Source organism: Drosophila subpulchrella, chromosome 3R (genome assembly GCF_014743375.2).
Source record: "Drosophila subpulchrella strain 33 F10 #4 breed RU33 chromosome 3R, RU_Dsub_v1.1 Primary Assembly, whole genome shotgun sequence".
Taxonomy (NCBI): domain Eukaryota; kingdom Metazoa; phylum Arthropoda; class Insecta; order Diptera; family Drosophilidae; genus Drosophila; species Drosophila subpulchrella.
Genome location: NC_050609.1, coordinates 19,735,975 through 19,752,183, shown reverse-complemented (window position 1 = coordinate 19,752,183; position 16,209 = coordinate 19,735,975). Strand labels below are relative to the sequence as shown.

At 42.6% G+C, this 16,209-nt stretch overlaps 1 protein-coding gene across 1 annotated transcript; it reads left to right on the top strand.

Annotated features, from left to right (window-relative positions):
* Positions 1–14,291: 14,291 nt before the first annotated feature.
* On the top strand, positions 14,292–16,097 carry LOC119547643 (alpha-tocopherol transfer protein-like). Its single transcript, XM_037854586.1, has 5 exons — positions 14,292–14,581; positions 14,672–14,779; positions 15,379–15,523; positions 15,583–15,796; positions 15,858–16,097. The coding sequence occupies exons 1-5, from the start codon at positions 14,307–14,309 to the stop codon at positions 16,010–16,012; spliced, it is 897 nt and encodes a 298-aa protein (XP_037710514.1). The 5' UTR covers positions 14,292–14,306; the 3' UTR covers positions 16,013–16,097.
* Positions 16,098–16,209: the final 112 nt, after the last annotated feature.

Below are 16,209 nucleotides of genomic sequence, written 5' to 3'. Positions count from 1 at the left end.
GACGTCTTAGCATAAAATATCTTATAAAGTGTTGAAATGAGAAAGGGGCTCTGAGGTTTTTCCTATTATTAGGCTCCTAAAAATAAATATATTTTATCTGATTCCTAAAGTGTTAGTCACAAAGTTATTTTTTCTACAATTTCAACTCATTTCTCCGAGTGCCGACGAATGGCATTAGAAGCTGTTGACGGCTGCGCCGTTGATTGTGGATTGTGTGCGGAAGTTCCCACCAGACGGTGATTATGACGCAACACAATTTTTGGGACAGTTGCAGGTGATTGGAGCTGGAAGTTGGAAGCTGGTCCGCAGATCTGTCCGTTTTTGAGCTCGCGATGACGTTCGCATGGGACGCTAATTAAAAAGGAATTTCTGGCTTTTTGTCTCCGCTTCTTTTTTGTGGCTTACAGCTCGTACAGCAACGGCAATTAGAAATGGGGAAAGGGGCAGCAAATCAGGAGAGTGCTAATTTAGTAATCACAAGTCAGTCGCCAGCGAAGACAGCCTAGAAAGCATGTATCTTCGGGAACCGGTTGACAGGGGTCCTCAGAAGAGATAAGCTTGGCTGTATATCTGCTGCCACGCCCTTTTTCTCCCCTCTCTAACGGTGCCAAGGTGTGAAATTGTTGTTGCTCTTGATTGGATATCTGTGTTGGATCAGGTGGCACTGTGGCGATCGCAGCTTGACGTCGTGAGATCACAATTGATCCTCCCCAAGCCAGCTGAGGTGAAATCAACGGTCCCAGAATCCAGAATCCAGCATCCAGAACCCAAAGATCTATCCCCAGCCAGAGATATCGGGGTAAGTCGATAATTTAGAAATCTTTTGTCCGCCAGCTGTATTGACTGGATTTTCCTGGGGAAAAGCTATGTGTCCGCTGCGATCCCTTGTAACCAGTCATCATCAGGTGGTAGCTGCCTTTTTATATTTTTCAGGCACTCTTTTGTGTTTGCTTTTCTCGTGTGTGAAAAGTCATTTTTCCTGTACATCAATTAATGAGGGAAAACATTGTTTGCTTGCGTGAGGGGTTCCTTGGGTATCTTAACTCTGTGATATTATATGTATATCCTATGGAAAACTGCTTTAATTGTTACATAAAATATGACTTTTGATATAATGTCAAGATCATGTTAAGAAATATCGTGAGTTTAGTGAGGATTTCCTTCGGATTATCGACGTGAAACAGGGATAATCCACAGCCGCTCATCCCTTTATCTCCACCAAGATGGATCCACACATTGCTCCTTTTCGGGGACTTTCGTCTGACAAACTTTGGGCTGGCAAACAAGCATTAATATTCCTCAAAATGGGACAAGGGAATCCTAAACTAATTTACAACACGTGTAATCGCCCGGAGGTCGCTGACCGAGCGCGTTCTCATTCTCTGGCCATTCTCGTTCCTGTTCCAGGCCAAAGGCAAACATCTTTTCTAACCGCCTAGATTGACAATCGAGATTGAAACGCACACATACGCGGCTGCCAAGACACACAGATACGAAACGCATCTGTATCTGTATCCGTGTCTGGAAACGAAAAGCAGCGTAGCGTGAAAAGGTAAGGAATCGCTGCCGAAGAGCCACAGCCGAAGAGAATGAGAGGGAGAAAGGAGCCTACGGACAAATAGAAGCACGAAACCCAGTAAAACGAAACCCAGAGAATGGAATTGTAAATAGCAATAAGTACAGAAAACCCGGCGAGGGACGGGGCGATCGCGGGGCTTCTGCTAGGGATTGGATCGAAATAGGGTAGCGTCATAAATAATATTGTTTACACAAATGGTTCACGGCGATGAGAGCGACTCCTGTTCGATGGCCGAAACGAAGTCTTTTCCGCCTTTTGGGCCCTTATTTTGGGTCAACGGATCCGTTTCCATACGATCCTACGCATCCCAGCTAAAAATAGACGCGATGAGCTCAAGTCATCTTGTTTACGAGAAAAGTGGTAAACACGAAAAAGTTTCATGATCGCCAAGGAGGAGGAACCGAATTTCTAGCTGAGCCCAACGCATGTGAACTGAGAAAAATTATTGTTTTTTTACAGTCGACTTACAGATAAAAAGAAATCGCAAATTGCTTAACCATTACTAATTTTGCTGTCAAGATTACTATCGTATATTTGCGAGCATTTAAAAAAATATATAAATAAAATACAGGAATATCAGTTGGACAGGAAATGCCATGGATGTTTTGCTAAAAATATAAAAGAATGCATAGAAGCTTTATCCGAGTTTGTGCTGAAAAAATAAAAGTATCACATATATTTATGTAGGTTTTTGTTAAAAATCCGAAACTTCCGGGGTATAACAAAAATATCTTTTATCTAAGCTGTCGCATATATTTTAACCAAACGGAATTGGGTTGGAGAAGATTCTGTGTAACCCCAAAATATATAGATAACATATTGTTGTTTCACACGGACATTGATTTTATTGATTATTTTCAAAAAATAGTGTATACTACACAAAATGTTTTTAAAACATATTTAATAGGTTTATTGTACTATTATATTTACGGTTGGCAGCAGGTGCCATATCTATTAGATACAATTCCATATTTTAAGAGATTACTATGTTTTTTGCCGAGTGTTGGCATGAGGCGAGTGCGTGCCTTTAAGGCGGCTGGGGGTCTAAGGGGTGCGGAGGGGCCAGGCGCTGTAAAAGGGGAGCAGGCTTAAAGCCAAAACAACAACAGGTAGAAATCAAATAGAAAACGGAATAGGCAAAGAGACAAGGCGAACGGAGGAAATAGCGAGGGCAGCGCAGCGGCAGAGCAGCGGCAGCATAACGAGCAGCAGGCACTCACACAGATACACACGCACACACACGAGCCTAGACAGGCGAGCACACACAGATGGTGGGGCACCAACACAAGGGCACACGCGAGCGGAGAGGAGAGCTCGGTTTGCCTATGTGCCAAGGCATTTCGAGTTTCATTTTATGTTTTGACCCCTTTTAAGTTCAAGAACCCTTTTCCTCACAACATCACAAGCACACATGCGCAGGGCCGCCCTCTCTCGCTCTCGCCGCCTGAGCGATCGTTGGAGAGTTGGGGCTCGGCTCCACTTCCACTCTCACCAATACCAGCCAACAGCCCTGGGAGAGGGAGCCTGAGCGCCAGAGAGCAACTCTCCAAGCGGAAAGCTCAGCTCAGTGGAGAGTAGGAGAGCAGGGATTGTTATTGTTTTGAGGTGGGATTTCTGTGTTGTTTTTTTTCTTGGGCGCAACAAGTGTATTTCGACTTTTGATTTATGCCTGCGGATTCCGCTCTCGAAATCGAGCGGTCCGCTCTGCACTGAGCGGAATTATTAATTGATTGATGAACACTAATTATGTTAATTGGTTAATGAAATGCAATGTGTCAAGCGCTGAGCTCGTGGCTCAATTGCGGCGATTGGAGCGGAGCTCTTCCGTCCTTTCCTCGTCAGAAAAAGCTTGTCTGTACAGTGGAAGAGAGCATTTAATTTATATTATGGGGCTTATTACTAAATATCCTATCATAAATTTCGATAGGTGTTCAGTACTCTTTAAAATTAAAATAGAAAATGCACTACACATACTTGTCTATGTAATGCAAAAAATCAACCATCCGCCATGTTGGCGAAAATATTTTAGGATCCAGTGCTTGCATCTAGAAAATGCAGTGAACTAATAAATATGAAAGGAATTTACTAAATATATGTCAATACTCATATAATCCCAAACATTTTTATGAAAATCACTTTAAATTATATAGGAATTTATAATGAGCAAAGTAATCCTTTTTGTAAATATTGCTAAATTACAAAAATTTTCTTCTCATCAGCTTGAAGAGTTTACTTTAGGGTATTGAGACTGTATTCCTCTTTTTATCTGCCTTGCAGGTACTGCAGTTAGGAATGAGTCACTCAGGAAAAAAGCTCTCCGGAGCAAGTGCTTTTGGGGAAAGCGATCGCAAAGGGCGTTGTCTGTGCCTGCTGATGTCATTGCAATGGGGATGTCTCGATTGCTGGATATCTGGAGGCCCAGCCCCGAGTATCAGTATCGTTGTATCTATTACGAATGAACAGTTACATCCTCCGCGCGAAAACCGAAAGATACTAGACACCAACACCGCCAACAGCTGTCTAAAAAACCGTTCATGGTCATTGTGCCATAAATGGCAAACGAAACGAAATTGAAATTAAGCAAATGAGTGGGAAACCAGACGCTGAAGCAACCAAGGAGAAGAACGCCGAGGCAGCGGCAGCAACACCACAACAGCAACATCAGCAGCACGGCAGCAACATGAGCAATAGCAACTTCGGAAAACAAGTTGATGAAGTCGAGGTCCAAAAGCCGAATCAAAATCCGAATCCACTAGACGAAGGCGGATGCGCACCTAGAAGCCAAATGAGGAACTCTAGCGGATGCTGTGCCTCTTCAACTGGGCCAAAATCAAAGCAACTTCAACGGCGACGTTGATCACGAGTCCACACTGAAAACATAAATAGGGAACTTTCTTTAAAAATTAAAAGGTTATTTTAAAAAACAATGTACAACCTTATGAGTCTTCCTAGAAGGAACTTGATATTACCTGTCAGCTCACAGATATCTCTAAGCAAATTACAATTTCAAAGAATTTTTAAAAAGGAACTGCACACTTTCTTTTGCAGTGCATAGGCAGTAACCGTGAGTTAACCACATTGGGTTGGCGGTTGCTGTTGGCCCACATGTCCCACGCTTCCATTTACATACTCACACAGGCGCACGTATTAAAATCCAAGCGGCTAACGGTAACTTTACGCAATCCCAAGACAAGAATGCAGCGGAAAGGAGAGAAATCCGAGAGATACGAAGAAAGAGCGGCGGAGAAAGGGTTTTCTTTCAAATCAACGGGTATCATAAAAATAAATAAAAATAAAAATGCGCGACGCTTTCAACATAAAGAGAAAGAAACAGAATGAAAGGGGAATGAGGAGTGGGGATTGCGAAGGGGTTTCGAAGGGAGGAGAAATGTGGGACCGTGGGGTGGGGGTGGTGGAGCGGGACAAGCCGACGCATGTAAATTGCCGGCCATGTAAAGTTTACTTTCCACTTTTGGGCGAAGCGTCAGGTGCGCCGCCTGCCAAACGGACAACGCTTTCGGTGCTTTGGGCGTGTGCCCATTTGTCGGAACCCCCATACCACCCAACGACCCCCTCCTTCCCCACCATGCCATATAGTGATATGGATGTATATACAGAAAACCCCCATTGGATCGCCTGCAGCAACTGCAACAGGTTCGTAAATAACCATCAAGTTGCGGGCGTAGCTCTGGGCCAAAGTCCTAAACGCGTCTCAGGTTTCAGGGCACCGATCCACAGGCACACACTGAGAGAAAATGTATCTACAAAATGCTTAGGATGTGTAAGTGATAATGGGAACTAGCTGAATGAAACTGAGGAAAATGAATCAATAAAATGATAAGTTAAGGGATCTAATCAATTTTAAATTAAAAGACAACATTTGGCACGACTTTACTTATCTTAATACAATGCAATCATTTAATTAATAATGTTATAATTCAATTGATTTAAATCGCTTTACACCTTATACTGACTGGCATTTCCAGTTAACCTTAGAGGCTTAGTTCCTATTTCCGTGGATTATTTTGGTCAGTGTCATAGCAGGTTACGGCCTTAAAAGCAACAGCAACAAGTCGCCACAATAACCCAAGAAGAAAGCCCATCGTCCAAGTCGGGCTCAGAAATCCAGACTCGCCGCTCAACCGCCATTCGTACGCATTTGAAGCGTTTTACTGTTTACTGTTACGACTCTCGAAAGCGAAGATCGCTGCTCCTCACTTCCCACCTCTCCCCACCCCTCCCCCTCTCCGCACCCGGTTCAACGACCGAAAAACGGACAGAGCTCCCCTCCGAGCCCCGTCTTCCCATTTCGGAGGCCCCTTCTTCGGCGCGGTTCTTCCTGACTGCCTTGCCTTTTCTTCTGGTTCGCCTGCTGGTTCGTCTAGCTTTCTATTGTCTGATGATTGCCCAAAAAGAAAGAAAGACAAAAACTGCTCGTGGGTTTTAACCCTATGAAATGCTGGGAATGGGAATAGAGATGGGAATGGTAGACCGTCTCTCTCACGCTCTCGCATTCCACAATCAAGGTATCTACGACGGTCTCTTCTGCCGGGCCGCTGAGGATTAATAATGAGCCGATCTGTTGCCGAAAATGTCCAGAGAGCGTTGCGACGGAGATTCTTGGAGCGAGGGTTCGCCGGTCATTGACTTTCTAATTGTGGCCAAGGGATAGACGCACTGTGTGGGATTCCTATAATATGATTAATGGCCCACGTAGCTCCTAACTTCTGCGTAGAATTCCCATTAAAAGTCCTCAACGTTCAGGAGATCAATTATAAGGTGATCAAGAAAGATCACTCAAAAGTCGGAACTTTCAGCCTTCTTTCTTTGAAAAGTACAGGAAAATGCATGGATCTTAACGTAACTCATGCTAAATTTACTTAAAATTTGTTGGAAGACTATTAATCAGAAGACTATTAAATCACTCAACTTGGAATTATGTGTCCGTATTTCTCTTTAACAATATCGATCATTTATTCGAAAAACAATTCTCTGAAAATCACACTTAGCTTTCAGGCAGCCCTTATTAGCATGCAGGCAGTAGAGCCTGCCATAAAAATCGTCTACCCAGCCAATAAAATCACTTGACAAATTATGCAACAGGTTCGAAAAGCACAACCACCTGAACTGAGTGACGAATCATGGGAAAATGTCAACGGCGACGAGAAAAATCCCGGGAGGTTGAGTTGTGGGTTTTAGTGTAACAGGTTCACGCATAGTGCACCGCACAAATCCAGCCGGGTATCGTAAATAAGCCACCGTAACGCCCTTGCTAGGAGAGCTCATTAAAATTCCATGTGAAAATTGCCATAAAATCTATTTTGATTTTTACTTTACCTGTATTACACAGAGGGAAAATATTAGCTTCATTTAACAATTTATGTTATATTACGGAAAACTCCCTTTAATATCTGAACATATTATACGAGTATGTTCTCACTCACTTTATTTCTTCTTGGACTTCCTTTTTGGATCCACAATACGTTGAGAATATTTGAAGCTACAAATAATTTTTCTATGTGCACCCTTAGATTTCCCTTCACAAAGGGGTGCCGAAAGCTTTCGTTGCGAGATTTTCCATGGGTCAATAGAAACACCGTAGGGATCTGAGTGTTCTGAATGGTGAGAGCCTCCCCCGGATACAAAAACATAATTGTAATTATTCACCCCTCGCAGTCGCAGTCATGTGAAGGCATTTCCGCTCGCCTTTGTCCCGTTGGCACTTCCGTGTCCCGCACCCAAAAGGCAATTGTCGAACGCTCACCCTCGCCGCCGAGGATTGGACCGCTGACCCTCGCGCCCAAGTGTCCGGAAATGAGATGCAAATATTATGTGGGACTCGGTTCGGGTCGGGTCGGATAGGACGGATCCTTCAGAGGCCACCCCCCTCACACTTGAGTGGACATGCTTAAGGAGGTGCGCCCATGAGGGTTGCTCATCTGCCTGGTACGACATGCCATGTAAGATATGCACGAAGATCCCCAGCGGGAGGGTAAGAAAACTGTCTTGGCCTTCTGCACGTGTGTTTTCCACGGCAGCGAAGAGGGAAAATAATGAAAATAATGAAAATCGCATTGCTTGAGTGCGCTTGAAGCGCGTAATTTGGGACCCTAGATCATGTTTATCGCGTCTTAACTATCTAGGCTGCTATTTAGTGGAAATTATGCAAAGTTGGGATGGTCTAGGTGCAGTCTATAAGAAGAAAATGGGTTTTTCTTATCCACAGGTGCCTTTGCCTTCCTTTTTTCCTGGGAACAACTTGCTCATGGATGCACTAAAAAGTGTATATCATAAATTTTCTTTAAAGGAAAAGCACTTTAAAATATTTCTATCCAATGATTTGAAATATAAACTTCTCTGTTCTGCGTCTTTACAATTTTCTTTTCTCCAGACTTTGTTTTTAGATATGAAACTTAGACGGATGTAGGTCAGCTGAATCGTAATTGCAAGCACATGTCTTTCTAAGCTCGCAGCTCCCGACTCTCGACCCTATTAAATGTCCGGCTGGATGTCTTGGATTATGTGATTAAGAGATTTTCAAACAAAATGCTGGAGTGGCTGGGGAGTGCGAGTCCCACAATTTATCATCCTCGCTGCCAGGCGTAGGCTGGATGTAAATGTAACCCCCTGATCCGCGAGATCGGCCGCCAACTAGGCGCAAATCATCAGAGGCCGGGTTCAGTGAACCGTTGGGGAACAGATTCAATTGCCCATCTCCCTCTATCTCTTTCATGGGGGGACGAAGACAAGAGGACAAGGCGAAAGCGTAGAATGCTACAACTTTAATGGCTGCTGGAGGGGAAGAGCTCCCGAGGAGATACAATAAAATGAGCTTGCGACGCGTGTGTCCCCGGAAAAGATCAAAGGGGTGGCTACTTTCGCAGGAAGCTGGCTTTTGGTCCCTGCTTTTACAAATTGTCCATGTATGTGAACATAAGCAGATCAATAAGATCCCAAAGAGTAAAGTAAACAAATTTGTAAATCAGAAAATTTCCAATAGTTAAGAACCAGAATATGAAAACTTCTAAAACTTGATAAATTTAATAAACAAATTGTATTTTATCCTGGCATAATTTCTTTTAAGCTTTATATTTTTTCTATAAAACTAAACGGTGTCTTCATAATCATTGTAAAATGAAAATTTACCACACTATCCTTTCCAATCGACTTTCTTCAGTGCCCAGTCCCATCCAGAACTTCCTTTCGCGTGCTTTCTCTTCTGATCTTATTTGATCACCATTCGGCTGTTGAGAACAACTCCCCTTTCATTCCATAGTATCTGTGGTCCTTGAAGTCAAGTGCTCGTTTCCTTTCCCTTCGCTGAGTTTCATTCTTTCTTTTTCTGAGTTGCCAGTCTTCAAGAGGAGAAGAAACTGGGACGCAAGAGCAGGCAGGAAATATTGAATTAATAATTATGTAGATAGGAGTTCTTGATATGCGCATATTTTTACGATGCACTGTTGCCCCTTGGCTGCCACTAATTAGGGCGCAGCGCATCTTCTCAAGCGAGTCCCCCAGGGGTGGAATGTCTTGAAGACACTCCTGGCTTCCGAATATCCTAGCAGACTGAGCTGTTCCCTCTGGTTCCCAACCACCCCTGGATGACAACATTTATATAGTCAAACGATCACTTCGCACTACGGGAACTCGAGGGGGAAGAAGAGCCAACCGAGATTCCACCACCATTACTTTGTTTACCTGGGCGATTGTAACGTCTGTCTGGCCGAGGGTTGCTAGACCATCTAATTATCATTTTTTAACGTTCAGGTGTCGCCGTCAAAGTCATCATCAGGTGTTCGGCCGTTGATGAATACGAGAATCCCTTGTTCGTTTTCGTTTTCTGCGGCTTAAGGATTTTTGAGACGCACGACTGATCTTCCTTTGTTCGAGGCTCGGGGTTCGGTGTCCCTGCTCCTTACAGTTTCTTCTTCTCTTTTTTCAGAGGGCCCTAATGCATTGTGCTGCCTGCTCTTTTGTGCGATCGCTGAGTGGATGGATGGCTGGAATGGATCGCTGGTGTTGGATGGACGGGCTTTGTCTGGCATTCACTTGTAACTGACTTTGGTTGGCTTTTCGAGGGCCATTTAGGGCAGGGCACACTGCCAAAAAATGTGGATTGGTTTGTAAACTAATATTGATAAGAGTTACCAAATTTATTGTATTTTAATTAATATTCTTATATCTTGTTTTTCAAAAATGACAGCCGAAGAACTAAAGCCAGAGTATTACAGATCGTCACAGAAGATTATATAAGCACTCGCCTCTGTGTTCTGTAATATCCAATACCTGATTTTTATAAGGTACTAATATATTTGTAATTCCTAATTAATGTAGCTTTGGGACACCTTTTTTCTCAGTGTTGGGCAGAGTAACCCTCGGGCTTCGGAGTGTTTGTGCCGCATCCTGTTGCTTGCTGTTGCATGAAACAGGATGCCAACGAGCGTGTAATGCACAGTTACCCCGATTCCCGAATCAAGAGTCCACCCCACCCCACTGCAAGGCCGCACCCTCCACCCCCGCGAATCGGAATCGCCCGCCACAGAGTGCATTCAACTGTTGCTGTTTGATTTCCAATTTGAACGCCACGAAGGAAGCGATAATTGGATGGATATTGCTGTTGATTCCTCTTCCTGTTCGGCTGGGAACTAAAGCAATTTGATGGCTTTTCAAACTGTCATTTCCCTGGGCGAAGTTGCAGTCGATTCAAGGTTGCCAAGCCCCTCTAACAAAAACTTCCCATTACCGGCTTGCATATGCCGCGAACAAAACACAAAATAAGACAAGACAGAAACGCGAAAAAAGACCAAACAAATCAAAATCAATTTGTCAAGCGACACTTGCCACCGTAAATAAATGTGGCCAGCAGCAGCACAAAAAGCAGCAACACCAGCGACCGCAGCAGCAACTTCGGGCTGAAAAAGACATTTGAACGGCAATCAGAAATCAAAACAAAAACCGCTAAAATAACACAAAAAAGACCAACATCGAATAAAATACAATCGAAAAAACACAAAAAAGGCGCGCATGCGCAAAACGAGTTTTCGGATGGGAGAACAATTGAAGCTTTTTCAGCCGGCGAGCGACAAACGCGTGGTTGGATAGGAGTTGCCCCGACCTAAAACCCAGCCCAACCCAACCCAAACCAATCCCAATCCCCCGTTAATTGTTAGAGGAGATGTAGGATCACGAGGTACTAGTGCACCGAGAAAAAACAAACTACTTATGAACTCAAGATCTTATCTTTTAACTTTTATATTCGGTTTGTAAAAGTTAAAAGTTAAGATATATTGTTATATTTACTTATTTATTATTTAGGAAAGTATTAAATATTGGTCTGAGATAATAAAATAAATTAAGTTTTATTTTTTTCCACTGTAACGTGAGTCAGGCTGTGCCATCGATCGACAATTGAAATGGACAACCGGAGCTGGACAGGATCCGCTCCCCCCGAAAAGGGGATCCGATCCGGGTGGCAGGGCGGGGGAATATGCAAATTGCTGTAAGCCGACGCGACAACTACAACTTCATTTGTTCAACGGAGCTCTGGTGGCCAACGGAAACACAACCGTTGGTCCGAAAGGGGGCGTCGAGGGGGACTGGGGAGTTGGGTTGGCCGTCGGGAATGGGAGTGTGGCAAGTTGATGCACGTCGTCTGCCCAATTGAGGTTAAGTAATGCAGTCAAATGCGTGAAAAATGGCCAGGGAACAAATAACAACCACAGCTGGAGAAAGAGTTTAAGAAACGGCTGGGGAAACCGGGGCGAGGCTCCAACGAGGACGGAGAATCGGGGCTCCAAAAAGGCGACTTACTCGTAGGACTCTGTGCGTGACGGCAACATTAAAAGAACGCACGTCGCCAAACGATGTTGTCACCACCATGCGATCGTCATCATCATCATCGTCGTGGTCTTCGGAAACCTGATCCACGATTAGCATGCAGGCATTCCTGCGATTGATTTTTTGGGTCACCACTGGTAATGCGTGCGTTAGCATACTGCAAATATTGTATTGCTAAAACACCAAGAATATTTCTCGCGAAAAATTTTAAGTGAGAATAAGTACAATTAAAGTTCAATTAAATTGTTATAGTTTATCCAAATAGACATATTTTATATAGAAAATGAGTTTTAATACTACATTATTTTTAATAAAAATATATATACATATGTACTTAAGAATCGAAGTAATTCCAGGTGGTCCTGAAACATATGAATACTTAGTAAGCCGCCGGGATTCACCCTGCAACTGAACTCTGCTCTTGATGACTTTGCACTTGCCACAGATCTTTGAGTGCACCTGACCCCCACGTGCAGGTCGAGCTTCGATTCAAGCTCGGACTTTGGGATGTATAATTAATTGCGGAGTGGCACTTAGTTTTACACTCGAGGCTGACACCACGACACCTGCCCCCAGTGGTCCAAAATAAAACACCCCCTCCCGCGGATCCATTCCCCTTCGGTTGCCGCAGTTTCCACTCCTCGGACTCACAAACTGGTTGCCATCGGCAGCAAACATTTGCAGTTTGCTATTTGCCGTTTGCTCTTTGCGCGCGGCTTCTAATCCGTTTGGAATTTCAGACACGCCAAAGTGGCGCACCGGCTGTTTTAACTGAGCGAAGCATGCCACAGCTACACGGAAAGAAAGGTCTTTTAATTTTTGTGCTCCTTAAATATATTCCATTTCATTTGTAATTTCACGTTGTATATTTTCTAATGAATTGTCATTCAACTTATATCGCGTTAAGTTCTTAATAAAATTCCCAATCAATTGGCATTCAAACCTAAGAACATTATTTTCTGGTGGGTTTTTAATAAAAAAACGTGGAGAACAATCCTGTATTTGCCATACATTTTGAATCCTTATGTTGCACCATTTAATATCAGTATTTTGACCAAAACAAAGCAACAAATGGTCCAAATATGAAGTGTAATACCTCGTTGAGCTCGTAATAAAATTTTCAATCGATTGACATTAAAACCTGAAAACTTTAATTTTTGGCCATTTTTGACAAAAAAAGGTTATGTAACCCCTTTTGAAAAATGCAAAAAATCGTCAAAACTTAAAGTCTCTTATCTCTACCCGAAAATGATGTGGATCGTTAGTTTGGGTTGTAAGCTGATCAAATCAGTCATTCTCTTAGCTGAGACCCTCAATTTAGCCAAACTACGACAAAAAAATTAACCGGAAAAATCGTGTTTTTGCCATAAGTCTTAAATCCTAATTTTGGCCCATTTAAGATCAGAATTTTGACCAAAACAAAGCAACAAATGGTCCAAATATAAAGTGTAATACCTCGTTGAGCTCGTAATAAAATTTCCAATCGATTGACATTAAAACCTGAAAACTTTAATTTTTGGCCATTTTTGACAAAAAAGGTGATGTAACCCCTTTTAAAAAATCAAAAAATCGTCAAAATTTAAAGTCTCTTACCTCTACCCGAAAATGATGTGGATCGTGGTTGTTAGCTGATCAAAACAGTGATTATTTTATAATTATACTTACATTGTAATGACATTCACAAGGAAATTCCGTTTTTCGTCCAATATTTTTTCCAGTGCTCGGTTAAAGCTCGAGCCGCAGGCTGCCTAGCCAGGTTTGCATTTCTGACCGGCTGAGTGGCTGGCTGGTGTCTGCTGTTGGCAAAATGTCAAGTGTCTGCCGCGGAAATGAGGCCGATGTGGCATCTAGACTCCGCGTATAAAGTCGAAGACGAAGTTGCTACACGTACTTGCATTGCAACTCTAGGAACTCGTATCGGTTGTGACATCTTATTCGGCAGAAGGATTCTGTAAACCTTTTGATATATTATGCAATTTAATAACATTAATTTAATATTTTTAGCGTACGGTTTTATTTGGTTTTGATACATTTATTCATTTAAACACCTGACAATTACCTATTTGACAAATAATTCAATTCATAAATATAATGTATACGCCATATATGCCACTTTATTTATCACATCTTCCTCCAATCTTAAATCTTTACTTAGCTTTGTACATATATACACAAATAATTTCCTTTCGCCAGTCAAGCGTCACATTTTGGATTTGATGAAGGAGCTGAAATCTCTCGATCTTCCGAGCACACGCCATGCGAAAAAATAATAGGCCCCTCGTCATGGATCGGCCGCCCAATCACTTGATCACATGTTATGCAATCCCGAGGAAAGAGAAAAATATAATAATAACCGTACGGCAGCAACAGGCGAGCAAAAAAAAATGCATTTTCACGCAGCCTGATGGAAGTGAAGTGAAATGAACCGATGACAAATACACCGAAAACAATGTTTTGTAGTTTTGTAAAAATATATATATATATATCTTTTTATAGTAATGGTAGAAACTGGTAATCATTTTAAAATCAAAACACAAGTCACAAATAATGATATTTAAACAACTTTTGCAACAGGCTTACTTTTAAACTCTAAACTATCTAATTTTCTTATTGTGTGACTAACGAAAGCCGTTGCTAGTTTTTCCTGAACACATGCTAGTCCTAGCCCCTCAACTCCCCGCCCCAAAAAATCCATTCCCGATCCCATCCCGAACTCATGGAATTGCATGCCGAATTCGCCAAGCCAAGTCAGACGGCCAACCAGTTTCACTTGCGAAAGCAACCAGCCTCCATTTCCATTTCATTCGAGAGTTGACCGCGCTCAAACGCGTTTCGGGCCAAGTAGCGCAACAATCAAAAGTAAATCCCGATCCCGGAGCAGCACAACGAAATGAAGGAGGCCGATTTGGAGAATCAGTATGCCAGTTTTCCGGGAATCCAGCGATCGGAAGTGCTGAAGTTCTTGGACTGGATCCACGCCCAGCCGCACATCTCGGATAGATTTTCGGAGGGCGAGGCCTTGCATTTCTTCCACGCCTGCCGCTACAGCATGGAGGTGGCCAAGCAGGTCCTGGACACCAACCTCACGGCCCGCACCCACCTGGTGGAGTTCTTCGAGAACCTCGACTGCGAGCGACCTGAAATCAGGCGAGCCATGCGAACTGTGTGGGTTGAGTCCTAACCTAAATTCATATTATTACGACCCTTTTTTGTCCATCTAACCTGGCTTAATATCATGCTCTTACATATGTGCAGTTCTATTGTTCCTCTGCCAGGATCCACACCCGAAGGATATAGGGTAATTCTCGCTAAAATTGATGACCTGAATACCTCCAACTATAACTTTGCCGATGTTATGAAACTGTAAGTAATCGTAACTATAAAAGTATATCTACAAACATAAGTTTTAAACCTAAGGTTATAAATATGTGGGTCTTTTTAAATTCGTGTTTAGTTTCTTAATATATTTATTTAGAAAGTTATATGCAATTAGCAAACACTTGTTTAATTCTACTTCAATATTAATGGCTGTCAATTATTGTTGGTTGAGCTCCATTTTGCACGTCATTTGTGGCGTGATTATGACAAGGCATACGGAGAATGAGGAGATTAAAGGTCCGAGCTGAAACCTCAAACTTAGTGCAACCAAAAGCACGCACGGCACATTTCGCCGTTCCCCGGGTACAGAGATACACACTGAAATAATGAGAAACTTCGTCTCGAACGACAGGCACTCAAAAACCAGCGACTACTGTCGGTTTATAAAGATCATTATAATCTGCTTCATAATGGCAGTCAATTAAGAGATAACAATTAAGCAAGCTTGACAGACAGGGGTGTAGTACAGGGGATGCAGACGCCGACACTCAGAAAAAGTTTGGATCTTTCTTTTGGATCGAAGCTCTTTTATTAGCATAGAAATTCGAACTATATTTTTACAACTCTTCTTTTTCTACGTTTAGATATTGTATGATATTCGACTTCTGGATGTATGAAGATGGAATTCAGCCAGGACACGTGATAGTTATCGACCTGAAAAACACTTCCTTGGGACATGTAGCCCGGATTGGCCTCTTGCAAATGAAGAAGTTTTTATATTACCTGCAGGTGATTAAAAAAAACTTAAAAATTTTAAAATCGGTAACCCAAAACTTGAATATTTTTAGGAAGCTGCTGCTATCAGGCTGATCGGTTTTCACTTTATAAACATTGTACCTTTCATGGACAAGATCCTGGCGCTCATGACTCCGTTTATGAAAAAGGAACTGACCACTGTACTGCATGTGCACAGCGACATGAAGGAGTTCTACAAATTTGTGCCCAAGGAAATGCTTCCCAAGGAATACGGCGGGCAAGTCGAAGAGACAAACATTGCCAAAGGTGGGGACGCGAATCATAAACAATTGATTAAGTGTGTTAACAAAACATAACGTTTTCGTAGAAATTTACTATAAAAAGTTGCTGGACAATCGGAAGGAAATGCTTGAGTTTGAGACCCGCCATCAGGTCAACGAAAAATGTCGTCCCGGCAAACCTAAAAATGCTTCCGACCTCTTTGGTATCGAGGGAAACTTCAAGAAGCTGGACATTGATTGAGCCCGTGGTTCTACTTTGCAACTTTAGACAAATTGTTTTATTTACGGGTGTTTGATGACGAATTAAAGTTAAGAGTTACTTTTAATAATCCGTCGATCACAACGGCTTCATGTTTTTGTAGCATTTTTTTGCGCGCACCTTTATTCTTCGGATTTTGCAAGTGCTGCATACTTTTTAGTGTTTTATTTTATGCTCCT

Coding starts and splice junctions, on each gene's coding strand:
- LOC119547643 (XM_037854586.1), top strand. CDS start 14,307: ATGAAGGAGGCCGATTTGGAGAATCAGTATGCCAGTTTTCCGGGAATC. Junction 14,780..15,378: donor TTTGCCGATGTTATGAAACT/GTAAGTAATCGT, acceptor TTCTACGTTTAG/ATATTGTATGATATTCGACT. Junction 15,797..15,857: donor AGAGACAAACATTGCCAAAG/GTGGGGACGCGA, acceptor ACGTTTTCGTAG/AAATTTACTATAAAAAGTTG.